The sequence below is a fragment of the Eutrigla gurnardus genome (assembly GCF_963514095.1).
Source record: "Eutrigla gurnardus genome assembly, chromosome: 5".
Classification (NCBI taxonomy): domain Eukaryota; kingdom Metazoa; phylum Chordata; class Actinopteri; order Perciformes; family Triglidae; genus Eutrigla; species Eutrigla gurnardus.
In genome coordinates, this window is record NC_139919.1 from 16,188,390 (window position 1) to 16,201,862 (window position 13,473).

At 42.5% G+C, this 13,473-nt stretch overlaps 1 protein-coding gene across 1 annotated transcript; it reads left to right on the forward strand.

Moving 5' to 3' along the window:
* The first annotated feature begins 699 nt into the window (after nucleotides 1-699).
* Nucleotides 700-3,286, forward strand: hs3st1 (heparan sulfate (glucosamine) 3-O-sulfotransferase 1). The gene is made up of 2 exons (XM_084010128.1): nucleotides 700-905; nucleotides 1,565-3,286. Exon 2 carries the CDS (start codon nucleotides 1,719-1,721, stop codon nucleotides 2,628-2,630), a length of 912 nt encoding a protein of 303 aa, XP_083866254.1. The 5' UTR covers nucleotides 700-905; nucleotides 1,565-1,718; the 3' UTR covers nucleotides 2,631-3,286.
* Nucleotides 3,287-13,473: the final 10,187 nt, after the last annotated feature.

Consider the following 13,473-nt stretch of genomic DNA (forward strand, 5'->3'; position numbering starts at 1 on the left):
TTTCTCATGCTGACGGTAGTTTGAAATGTGACTCAGAGGAAATTGCAAAACGTTTATTCGTATTCAATCTGGATTGGAGCGATATTTGGGATCCTGCTGTTGCTGGAAGGATTTGAAGGTCTCCAATAAATATATAAATAAAAAATGCAGCTCAACAAGTGGTGAGATTTTGGACTTGGCGACGATCCACAGATGCACTTGTTCTGCGGACAAAAGAGGAGAAGAATACCAGGGATGAATAACTGGTCTGTCCCTCTCATTGATTTCCTCTGAAAGCAACGAGTGAAGGGAGGACTCCTGGAGGCTCCACTGAAAAGCCTTTTTCAACCCAAATCCTGAGAAGGCGCAGGCTCTCTATGGGCTACTAATTTCTGTAAAGAGCAAGTCCAGACGGCTTGATTTGAATATTTTGGGGGGTTTCTTGGTAAACACTCTTTAGACCTCCATGCGAGATTAGATGTTCTGCTCTACTGTGGCACACAAGTCTTCACATTTCTGTGCCTTTGGTCACACTTCTACATGACACCCGGATCACCTGCTCCACTTCCGCCCCTCATAGCACCCGCACCAGCACAGTCCTGGCTGTCACATACCATAACATTACAACAGCGTGAATCACGGGAGGAGGGGAGGGGGGGAGTGGTCCCGCAGACGTAACGGAGGCGTAGGCTTCAACAGCGGACGCCCCAGAACCGCGAGGACAGTCTGGCTCGGGAACCAGAGCACACAGAGGAGGCGCTCCCGCGGAGTTGTGACCTCGCTTCGTCGGAGGAGAGCACGGACGCGCCGCGGAGCGGGATCGTTTACCCGCCCTGTGGGAAGTATCGGTGCCGTGCACGGAGAGCTCGGGGAGTTGCACGACATGAAATCTTCGTCAGGTCGAGAGGATTTTAGTTAGAAAAAAGGTAAGAGATCGGCGGCACTTCGTGGATGTTTTCTTCGATGCGAGAGCGGCACAAACTAAGACTACATACTACAGGCACACGCACGACAGGAGACGCACTTTGTTGTTTCTGTTCACCACACCGTCTTTTCTGTAACCTGTAAATATCTCCGAGCTCAGATTCAGCCTTGAACGCATTGATTACGTTATGTATGTCAAGCATTAATTCACTTTTTAAAAAATTATGTAATATTTATGTTTTTTAAAGACGGATTGCACCCAGTCAAACTCAGTTTATCTGCATTTAATTTCCTACAAAATACACTGTATTTATGCCATACATGCAGTGGGTATATTGTGCTAAATAAATAACACTGACAAATGTTTGTTTTAAGCTCATACAATAAAGACTAATAAACCGAACTGATAAGACATTTTTCCAGTGAAGAACGTTTCCGATGTGCCTTACGGATATTACTGGGTGGAGTTTAAAGTTGAATGACTTCTAAAGATTTTTATCATACAAATGTTTCTCCCTTTCGGTCATAGAATTGTCAGGATCAGACACATCTGTACTTGGGATTGGATTGTGTGTCTGCAAGCCTTTTCCAGAGGTGTTTTGCCTCTCAGCCAGATGTTCACCAGGTATTTTCTAATCACAGCTGTTTTCTTCCCCTGCAGTTACAGCTGCTGGCTGAGAAGAGGCAGTTTTCTTTTTGTTGTTTTTTTTTGCTTTTCAATTGGACCATTGTGCTCAGGCAGCTGCTCTTTCGATGTGGGATACAGTTTTGGTGCTTTCGCCAGGCTGAAATCCTCCAGGGTCAGGACTTCCCTCATGGCAGCCGTTCTCCTCGGGCTGCTGCTTTTTGCAATGCAGTCTCCGCCCGTCCCCTCCAGGCCCATGGCTGACGAGGGGCCACCTCCAACCTCATTGCCCCCAGACAATGGGACCACCAGCCACCCGAACGGGACCCTCCAACAGTTTCCCCAGATCATAATTATCGGTGTGAGGAAGGGGGGGACGCGGGCGCTGATAGAGATGCTCAGCCTGCACAGTGCAGTGTCGGCGGCTCAGAACGAGGTGCACTTCTTCGACTGGGAGAGTCACTTTCAGAAGGGCTTGCCTTGGTACCTCAGCCAGATGCCCTATGCCTTCCCGGACCAGCTGACGGTAGAGAAGACTCCGGCCTACTTCACCTCCAACAAAGTCCCCAAACGCATCCATCAGTTGAACCCTGACATCAAGCTGCTGCTCATCCTCCGAGACCCCACAGAGCGGGTGCTGTCGGACTACACCCAGGTCTTTTACAACCGTCTCCAGAAGCACAAGCGCTACCAGCCCATCGAGTCCGTCCTGGTGAAGGACGGCAAGATCAACCTGGCATACAAGGCTCTCAATCGCAGCCTGTACTATGTTCACATGCAGAACTGGCTGCAGTACTTCCCACTGGAGAGCATTCACGTGGTGGACGGGGATGAGTTAATCAGGGACCCCTTCCCCGAGATGAAGAAAGTAGAGAGATTCTTAAAGCTGGAACCCCAGATAAACGCTTCAAATTTTTACTTCAACAAAACAAAAGGATTCTACTGTTTGAGAGACCACGGGCGAGAGCGGTGTTTACATGATTCAAAAGGCAGGGCTCACCCTCATGTGGCGCCCGCCATCCTGCAGAAACTCTACCAGTTCTTTCACGAACCCAACAACAAGTTCTTTGAGCTGGTGGGCCGAACATTCAACTGGAAATGAACGTCGGAGTCTTAGTAGTTTTGCGTGTAGTTGCTTGGGGGATAATCCGTTTTTTCCCCCCCCTCACTAACAATGTAGATGAAGAGACAACGTTCATGTAAATTTAAACTAAATCTATTTTTGTACCAGTACGTTTGTTACAGGAGTTTGATCGAGCCAAATATCAGGGCAGGCTGCAGTTCATGACGTGCTCTTTAGTGCATGTTTTTCTTTTCATTGTCATATGCATTTTACCGTCTCCGTTTACTGTTAGAACTGCTCACTACTGTTCAGCTCAACTGAAGACTTATAATGACATTGATAATGACATTCAGACTTTGGACCGTGGCAGTTAATGTGTTGCATAAAGATAAGCACCAGGCATTTTAATATTGTCATACCTTCATGTTCTGCCTCATATAATATGACAGTATTAACGTCTAACTGCATTTAGAGCTCTGAAGGACCTTTACTTGCTGCTATGATCTTCTCAGTCACTTTCAGGCACCAGCCGCTTTTGCTTTTTGTTACTCAAATGATTCTTTATGTAAGACTTAGATGTACAAATGCTCTGCACACATCATATATTTGATGATCATTACGGTGTACTGTAAATCTTTTTTTTTTTTTCAAAAAGTGAAGAATTAATACCATAATAAAGATGTATTTTATTTTTAGCACGTCTGATGTTTTTTGTTTTCTTCCTCCTCTTGGTTTATCTATTTCTATTCATCCATTATGTGTCCATCTGCTGTTGCAGTTTGTCTTCAGATCCTAACAAATGAGGAATAAGGCTCATGTCATGATTTCTCCTTCGTTACCAGGCATGAGCATGTGTCAGTGTAAAGGCTGCATCTCTGGATGACTTGATCACACTGTCTTCTGAATGCATTTGCATTTGTTTGCAGGTTATTTCAAACATGCCGTCTGTCACATAAATCAGCGGTGCAACTGTCTTGAGTTTCCTGTTTGGTCACCCTCCTTCGGCTTGTGTACACCACAATATTATCTCTATGTGAAACAAAGCGTTGCCTTGCTGGGAAACTTATTTTCTGATCATTCTCATCCTCCAACCATAAATACTTGCTTTAATTGTCAGAGTTGTTCTATTTTTTTTTTTTACCCATTACGCAGTAACTTTAACGACGAGGTTAACTGAGATTCAAGCACGATCCGAACCGTGAGAAATCAAATGATGAAGTTGTTTGTGCCCTGAGGTGCGATCCTCTTTGTTTGTTTTTTGGAGAGGCAAGGGGATTATTTATTTGAATATTATTGCTACTTTGAAAACATCAGCAGCACGGTCTCAAAGACATTAAGCTCCCAAAAAACCTTCAGTAGGGGTTTAATATTTGAATGTGGGGGGCTTATTGGGACTCTGCAGACGGGATGTTAACCTGCAGACCAAAGCAATATTTCTCTCAGTCTGTCTCTCTTAGTCCTTTTGCCCTCAGAGAGCAGAAATGGTATTCTCTGCAGATAACATGCGTTTTAAATAGTGATGGTGTTGAGTAAGACTATCGATGGCTATCAGGACAGGCTGCAGGCGTGGGGGGGAAAGGAGGAGACAGAGCAAAGAGAGTGTGCGGAGGCTGATCTCTGCTGTAAGATTATCAGACAGCCGCTTGCAGCGTTTGGCACGTGCAGCGATAACACAAGACTGGCACGTTCTGCTTTTAGTGTTGCTTTGCAGGTGTCAGGTCTCCAGATAGTCCTCTAGAGCAGTCACATCTGGAGGAACGCGCTGTTTTCTTTTCTTTAAATTAAGCATACAGCAAGCAGCGCTGACGCCATGTTTCTCTGAGTCGAACGAGGACTGATGCAATTTCCAGATATACCTGTTTTCACCTCATACCACACTGCACAGTCACTCATTTCAGAACAAGAGGTAGAAAACAGCCTACTTGGGTGTGATGTAAAGCTTTAGCGCTAGTGCTGAAAAGTAAGTGAATACATTTTCTTAGATGGTGTCATTTAAATATATAACTTACAGGCACAAAACCATGACATTGTCATATACACTCACCGGCCACTTTATTAGGTACACCTGTCCAACTGCTCGTTAACGCAAATTTCTAATCAGCCAATCACATGGCAGCAACTCAATGCATTTAGGCATGTAGACATGGTCAAGACGATCTGCTGCAGTTCAAACCGAGCATCAGAATGGGGAAGAAAGGTGATTTAAGTGACTTTGAACGCGGCATGGTTGTTGGTGGAGTATTTCAGAAACTGCTGATCTACTGGGATTTTCATGCACATCTCTAGGGTTTACAGAGAATGGTCCGAAAAAGAGAAAATATCCAGTGAGCGGCAGTTCTGTGGGCGCAAATGCCTTGTTGATGCCAGAGGTAAGAGGAGAATGGCCAGACTGGTCCGAGCTGATAGAAAGGCAACAGTAACTCAAATAACCACTCGTTACAACCGAGGTATGCAGAAGAGCATCTCTGAACGCACAACACGTGGAACCTTGAGGCGGATGGGCTACAGCAGCAGAAGACCACACCGGCTGCCACTCCTGTCAGCTTAGAACAGGAAACTGACGCTACAATTCACACAAGCTCACCAAAATCGGACAATAGAAGATTGGAAAAACGTTGCCTGGTCTGATGAGTCTCGATTTCTGCTGCGACATTCGGATGGGAGGGTCAGAATTTGGCGTCAACAACATGAAAGCATGGGTCCATCCTCCCTAAGCCTTGTATCAACGGTTCAGGCTGGTGGTGGTGGTGTAATGGTGTGGGGGATATTTTCTTGGCACACTTTGGGCCCATTAGTACCAATTGAGCATCGTGTCAACGCCACAGCCTACCTGAGTATTGTTGCTGACCATGTCCATCCCTTTATGACCACAGTGTACCCATCTTCTGATGGTTACTTCCAGCAGGATAACGCGCCATGTCATAAAGCGCGAATCATCTCAGACTGGTTTCTTGAACATGACGATGAGTTCACTGTACTCAAATGGCCTCCACAGTCACCAGATCTCAATCCAATAGAGCACCTTTGGGATGTGGTGGAACGGGAGATTCGCATCATGGATGTGCAGCCGACAAATCTGCAGCAACTGCGTGATGCTATCATGTCAATATGGACCAAACTCTCTGAGGAATGTTTCCAGTACCTTGTTGAATCTATGCCACGAAGGATTAAGGCAGTTCTGAAGGAAAAAGGGGGTCCAACCCGGTACTAGCAAGTTGTACCTAATACAGTGGCCGGTGAGTGTATTTCACAAAAAGAAAAGATAGGAGAAAAGTCCAAAATGTAAATACAAAGATTTTGTAGCAAAACCTTCTGAGATCCAGCCTGAGTCACAGATTCATGCTTTTAAAGGCTGAACAATGCTTTGTAACACTCACAGGATTTTACAGTTCTAAAAAGTTGCAACAATTGCAAGGTAAGCATGTGATACGGTGTTCACAGAGCGGACAGCCCGGCTCCGTTCAATGTCACGGGCATTTTATCACGGGCAAGTATCAAAACCTGTTTGCTGATAATAGTTATTTACCTCACTTTAAATATGGTTTTGAATGCAGCTCTGTACTAGTAATGAAGTATTTTACATACATGTATTGGTCATTTTACTTCAGTAAAACCTGATTATTTCATCCACAACTGACAGCCAGTCACTAACCTTTGTCTGAATGTAGATAGACATTTGATTGATTGATTAAACATAAAAATATTGATTATAAATAGCTTGAAGAATAAGGGGGATAAAGGTCTTACATTTAACAGATTTAAGTTTTTAAAAGGATATTGAACCGGCCCGGTGGCATTTCTGTGGTGGGATTTTAATCCATCAACCTTGCTACTCCAAATTCTTTATTTTCAATAAGGACACATCCCTTTTCTGTTCTCTCTGTTTGGATCTCTACGTTTCTGGCTGTCTCTCTACTTGCACACTACTCAACATCAGAGCAGCATCTATTAAGAGTTCATGAACGCCCCATTAGTCTAGTCAGCTGCACAGCCCTCTAAAGTTTTACAGTCACAGATTTCCCTTAACATCACCTAATTAATCTCAGCCACATAATTAATTTGCCTCCTCGCCCCACATGCAGTAAGAGCCGTAAACCTGGGCTACAACCAGAATTGATGGCCTTGCCCTCCTCTCGGGAACCTCCCCCCTCCCTCCCTCCCTCCCCCCACCCTGAGCTATAACACTATTTGCTGTGGAACTTTCTGAACTAACTTGGAGCCAGCCCTCACTAGCTGCTCCTGAATCGGCCATCTTGGGGTTTTTCAAAGGATGAAGTGATCCGGTGGAGCACAGCCCCTTCTGCAGTCTCCAGGGCTGCAGCTCGCTTTAATTGGAATAGATTGTTTGTCCACTCAATGTGTGAAACCCGGCAGAAATAACACATGCATCCACTGTTATTGAGGGGAACTCTCTTTCTTTTGCATGCACAGAAACACGATTGCATGGACGAACACACACAATGTTTACTTGTTAGCCGAGCCTTTACATTTGAGTCACAGAGGTGAGCACACAAAATTCTTAAATAGGCAGTGACATTTCAATAACCCCCATAGTTACTGCTGTTGTGATTGTATTTCCAAAATTCTCAAGGACTTTTCTAACCATCTGGAGGAGAAAGAATTCCTGCATGACAATAACTATTTTTTTATTTGCTTGTTAAGGTGTATCTTTATCGCCAAACAAAGCCGGTAGCTGGAAATGACAAATCTCCTTGCTCATTTTGTACATTGTTATCAGTAATTTTTGTACCTTTCCTTTCCAATATTTTCATACCAATTATTGATATTTTGCACGTTTTTTTTTTTTTTTACAGAAAAAGAACAAGTATATCTATGTAATTTCCAGCTAGCTGAATTAAGAAATACTGTGTTTGATCATGTAGCAAACATTATTATTATTTTATCCGGATGGTTCCAAGAGTTTTTTGAAAAGAAGGATTTTAGAAATACCTTCAAAAGTGCTGCAAAAGAGTTTTGCTAGATCATCAGAGTTTCAAATTCAATCGGTAAGCAGGGTTTAAAAAGCAAAAATGCTCAACAGTATGATTTGTTTGGATGCTTACTTGTGGATTACATTTTCATGGCCCAGTAAAGAATTCCTATGTGTCCTCGCAGTTAGCAATGTGTGGTCAGCTTCTTGTTAATTATAGGACTGCTCACCAATGCTATGAATGCCACTCCAGGTATCGAGAATTTCAATGACTACATGAAGGCAATCGGTGTGAGCTTCGCCACCCGGCAAATGGGCAACATGGCCAAACGCTATCTGAAGATCAGCATGGACGATACTGGCTTCATTTCAATAAAGTCCGAAACCACATTCAAGACCGCGGAGATCAAATTCAAGCTGAGCGGAGAATTCAACGAGATGGCCGAAACACCAGGACCATCATCACGTTTGAGTTTACTGCATCTGCAAGAAGCTTCTTATTCAGTGTTGAGATGCACTCCAACCCGAAACAACACAGCTTCTTCATGATGCAGTTCAAGGACAAAGGCGTATATATAATGGTTCTCAGAAACCTGCACATCGATCTGCAGCTCTGACGAGCAACGTTGAGTCTTTTAATCATTGAATCATCTCGTATTAAAAGGCAAGCTGACCTTGTTTGAATCACAGGTTTGGTCCTGGCTGCTTTTAACCACTAAGATATATTCATAAGAACATCTAAAGGCTCTGTCTGAAGATGTCTGATAATGAACAGTTGTCCAACCATTTCATCAGACCTGGAATAAAAGAGTCCCCCAGGGCACCATATCATTCACTGTGGGCTAATTATAATCCAAAGGCAGCTGTACCTTCATTTAAACATCTTACAGATGATCATTATGCATTGTGGAAGTATACCTTCCACATAACTGACCTTTTGCTTAGAGCTGGTTATTCTTGCTAAAGCTGTGAAGTTTACCACATGAGTCATAGTGATATTTAAACAATGGCTCCTTGATTTCAGAGGTAGATAATAGTATGTAGTTAGTTAGGTTAGCTTATTAAGAATAAACATTAGCTCAACGAGTTGGTTGAAAACGCCCTATCAAGTGGGCGTTTTAAAGTCTCCATATTCTATATTACGTTGATATCTTGTACTGTGTTATTATATACTAGACCATATGTTTATGATGTTGCCATATACAGATAACACTAAGTATCATTCGTTAATCACATAATATTATTCCGGCAATTATTTCTTTTTACCTAATAAGTTGGTCTTTAATTGTTCTTGTATAGATTATATATTTTTACATACCTATATTATCTTATCTTTAATTTCAAAAGAAAGGAAAACATCATCAGGTGAAGTTGAAATTTCTCTGGAATGCCAATAACTTCTCCAGCTTCCACCCACAGTCCAAAGACATGCATGATAGGTTAATGATGACATTAGATTGCAAAGTGTGAATGTGAGCATGACTGGTTGTCTGTCTCTATGTGGCAGCCCTGTGACAGCGTGGCAACCTGTCCAGTGTCTACGCTGCCTTCGCCCAGTGTCAGCTGGGATCGGCTCCAGCCCCCCGTGACGCTGAGTAGGATAAGGTGTTACAGATAATGGAAGGATGCGTGTGTGTGTGCGTGTGTGTGTGTGTGTGTGTGAATTTCCCATTTCCCACAATAAAGGTATTTCACAAATTGAATAAGATCTTGAGGCCTCGTGTTAATATAGGTTGTAAATGGATTGCTGAAAATAGCCAGAGTCCTTGATTCATCCTCCAAAGAATACTCTGGTCCTTCAGCTGTCAAGAAATGTGATGGATTTCGAGACCCTTCCCATTTTGCCCCACAAACAGAAAGCAATGTTGGCATTAGATGACGACATTACAGTGAATAAATTCAATCACCAAAATTAAATACTACAGCATATGACTCAAAGTTATGATTCTCTCCCGGATGATCACACAAATCATCAATTTCCCTCCATGCTTATTACATCTATGAGCCCTTTCTTGAGCAGCTCGACGTTGCAACAAATAATGTTGCAGCTTATATTAGAAGAAAGATTTGCTTTTTACCTCTGAGTGAGCTGCTTCTTCAATCCTGTTTACCCTTTCAGACCTAATGGAATGAAAATACATGTCATTAGGGAAACGGCTCGGAGGGAGAGCCCAAGCTGCACTTCATGATGTATGCCCACATATTCCCCATCGTTCCTTCATCTCTGCCCGGGTCTACATGCGCTGCTGCTGTGCTAGCCGGTCGTCGCTGTGCTCTGTTATCAGTCATTCCCTGGCATGGCCTCCTCTGGCTGAGGAATAAGCCTCCATGGCCAATGTTAACTCCCACTGCTAACAGACACCTCTGCATGGGTGAAGCATGACTGGCCCCACAGATAGCTCTCAGTCCCACTGTGACCGTGTGTGTGTGTGACATGCACGCAGGGTTCATGCATTGCTGTTTTTCATGTGAATTTGCCTGCATGTGTGAAAAACTGCAAGATTATGCACACATGTGCCTTTCCATAGGCAGCAGCGAGCCATATGGATTTTAATGCAGAGCAGGATTTTCAAACATCGGCCTCCAGACTCCAACACCCCCCAAAGATCGACAACCAAGTATAGTTTTGAATGGGTTCTGTTACTGTGAATGTTTTCTTTTAAGCAGTCCCGTCGACATCCTTAATGAGCTTATTTGTACACAGAAAACGTCTCTTTAGCTCAAAACACATAATAACACTGGTTAGTTGCTTCAGACATGCAACAGAAATGTTCGCCGCATACATGCAGCATATGGTTCAAATCAAAACCAAACGTCATGCGAGGTCACTCGAGTATCACGTTACAACATAACAGAACCCTTTGTGCCTGTGTGTGTTGTCTAGATTAAAACAGTGGAGCGGTTGCATATTGAAACCATGTGTTGGCTCGTCCCCTGGTGGTGCTGGTGTCATGCTGCTGAACACACTCATGTGAGTCATGTAAACACATGCTAATGATAGTTAGCTGGCTTGTTAGCACCAGATCTCCTTAATGAGATTACTTTTCCATGTTGGAAGGTTAATTCAATGACCACAGAGAGGAAAAGCAACCACATATTGACGGGAAACGACCGTGAAATTGTGCAAAACAACTACAAAGAAACAGAAAATGAACACCAAATGATTATGAAGAGATGCAAAACAACTACAAAGAGACAAAAGACATAACAAAGCCCGCTTTGGGTCTTGTAAACTGTCCATGGCTGTAGGTGATTTGGACTTATAAAAATCAGCTATTTATTGTATGATTTCATATTAAATGTGTTTGTTATTGACAATCCAGGGCTTTACATGTGAAATGTCATTAGTCAAAAAAGCCCCCTATTTAAGTTTCTAAACATGCCTTTGAGCCTGAATGTCAGTGATTACAGAAATACAGTCGAATGCATCAAAGAAAAGTTTCTGCAGACTATTTTGACTTCAACTATTTCTGCATACAATCTTCTCATAACACTTCAGTAACATTTAGCAGAGGAACTACACTCCTCCGTGTCAAAGCCCTGTTTTCTATACTATTTGTTTGTTTTTACTCAAGCATTTCATAAACGTATCTCATATCCTCAAATGTCAACCCAAGGAAATAGAAAACAGGTGGTAAGTGTGCTTGCTGCGTAAAGACAAAATTACATTCAATCAGCGTGCCCAGGGAGGGAAATTTCCCTCTGCCTTCTGCCAAGTTCTGCAAATAAAGAGAGGAAAATCAATTGGCTGTTTCATGATTGACCAAATCCCTTCGCCCGCGAGTCTTGAAATCCAATGACCTGCACGGCTGATATATTGCATCTCACCTGGAGAATGGTAATGCAATCTTTTCACTAATTGAAACATGGCCATTTAAAGTCCCTTTTCATTCTGTGGAGCGGTTTCTGTTCTCTTTTGTTTCGTAAACAGCAGAGAAGTCACAGCCCTGATTTTGTTTCTACATGGTTTTTGTTTTTTCTTTGGTTTTACACTCCGGTCCTGAAGAGGCTAACTAAACTGTATTTATGGTTAAATAAATGTGAAACATTACATTTTCCTTATATTCCAGCTGGATCTGCTTCCATCTTCCTGATTAAAACGTAAAATATATTCAATGCAACATTCAAAGCATTGAAGATGTGTGTACTGTTTGTAAACAGCAAAGTATCTGGCTTTTTAGGCTCCAGGGATTACAATGTCAGACTGTCATTCACCACTTTGGTCCAGACTGAATCCATTCAATGGATTGCCATGAATGGACAGCCATTCAGGATCCCCAGAGGATAAATCCTAATGACTTTGGTGATGCCCTGATCCTCCTTCTACTGCAATCATCAGGTCAACATTTCAACTTATCCAGTACTTTTGTTTATGACAAAATACCTGCAAAAATGGATGAGCCTTAGCTTTAGTTAGTATATTCAAATGCTAAACTAAGATTTAAAAAAGCAGTGGTGATGATCGAACTGTATGGAAATGCTTTGCATCTCTCTTTCTGATTATCCACGTCTTTCCTTACACAACACCATCATAAAATCTCACATTATGACCTTTCTGCTTCTACCATTCTCACACACATGATGTAATACTGCCAAACACATCTCTTCACAAGTTTTCTTCACAGAGCTGCCAGTGTGGCTGTAGACTCAGTATTGTTGTAAGCTGCAGGCTGTGCACATTAAGGAAACGTTTAGGCACAGTCAAGTCTTGAATGATCAAAACATCGATCTTCAATTAAAATAAAAATGGCAAATGTTGCTCTACGTAAGTTACATTTTCCCAGATGACCCAGATGTTATTAGAAAATCAGCCCATACCTGTATTAAAATGATGAGAATATACTGAACGTTAGAATATTATCATAAGATTTCATTCCAGCTTCAGGCCCGACAGATTTCCTACCAGCAGACATGAAACACTGACATCGTCTTTGTTGTGCCTGTTGTAAGTCATGGAATTTCACCCGGCATGCTTGTCCTTATAAAATTCTGAATTGCAAATCAACCAGAGGGATTCAATCAGATATTTCCAACCGCTGACCTTGGTCACAGAACATAAAAGCTGCATGTTAACAGCATGAATACAAATACCTCTTAGAGCGAGAGAAGCATAATGCTGCATCTGTGCATCTCTCTATTTCTTACATTCCCTCTACAGTCAGAGAAGGAAATTATACAACAGCAGCCGAAACCTTGGCTCGCCGTCCTTCAATCTCGCAGATCAAACGCACTTAGCAACAATCCTGAGGAGCGCCGACGTTTTCAGGTGCTTCCCCGGCAAGAACAAGTTGGAGCATTAAAAGTTCCCCAGAGAGGTGAACGGAAAGAAGAGGGAGCGAGGACATTGATCTGGTTGTGTAACACGTTGCAGTTTGCCATAGGTCAATGAAATCCCATCAGCTTTTCACCCTTTTGGTCAATATCCATTTGAAGAGGCTCTGCAGACATTGTCTTCCCTTAGCCCTCAGCCACTTGTATTCATCCTCAACCAGATGCCTTCAGTGAGTGGACAGAATCAGATCGCAACAGCAGTGAAGGGAACACTTGATGAGCGTGGCGTGCTCCAGACAGATAACACAGCAATCACTGTTGTAGTTTACATCCACACTAATAACCATACATTAAAGACTGAATTCTGAAAAATCATCATGAGCATTTTGATTATAAAAAGAATAAGCACACAACTAAGCATTTTGCTCATATCGAGGTTGGAAAGTACATCCTCACTTTTCAAATGTTTATGTATTGTTGCTCCCTCTAGTGTCTTCTTGTTAAAATATGTCAAGGATTCCTTGTTCTAAATGGTTATTTGAAAGTCTTAAGAAAATTGACTTTAGTATAAAATGTCCTACATTCAGCAACAAGTTTTTCAAGTAAAAGTACTCATTATGCAGTAGAATGCTCCCTGTGGTGGTTATTTAATATATTTGGTTGTATTTGACCATTGCAAGC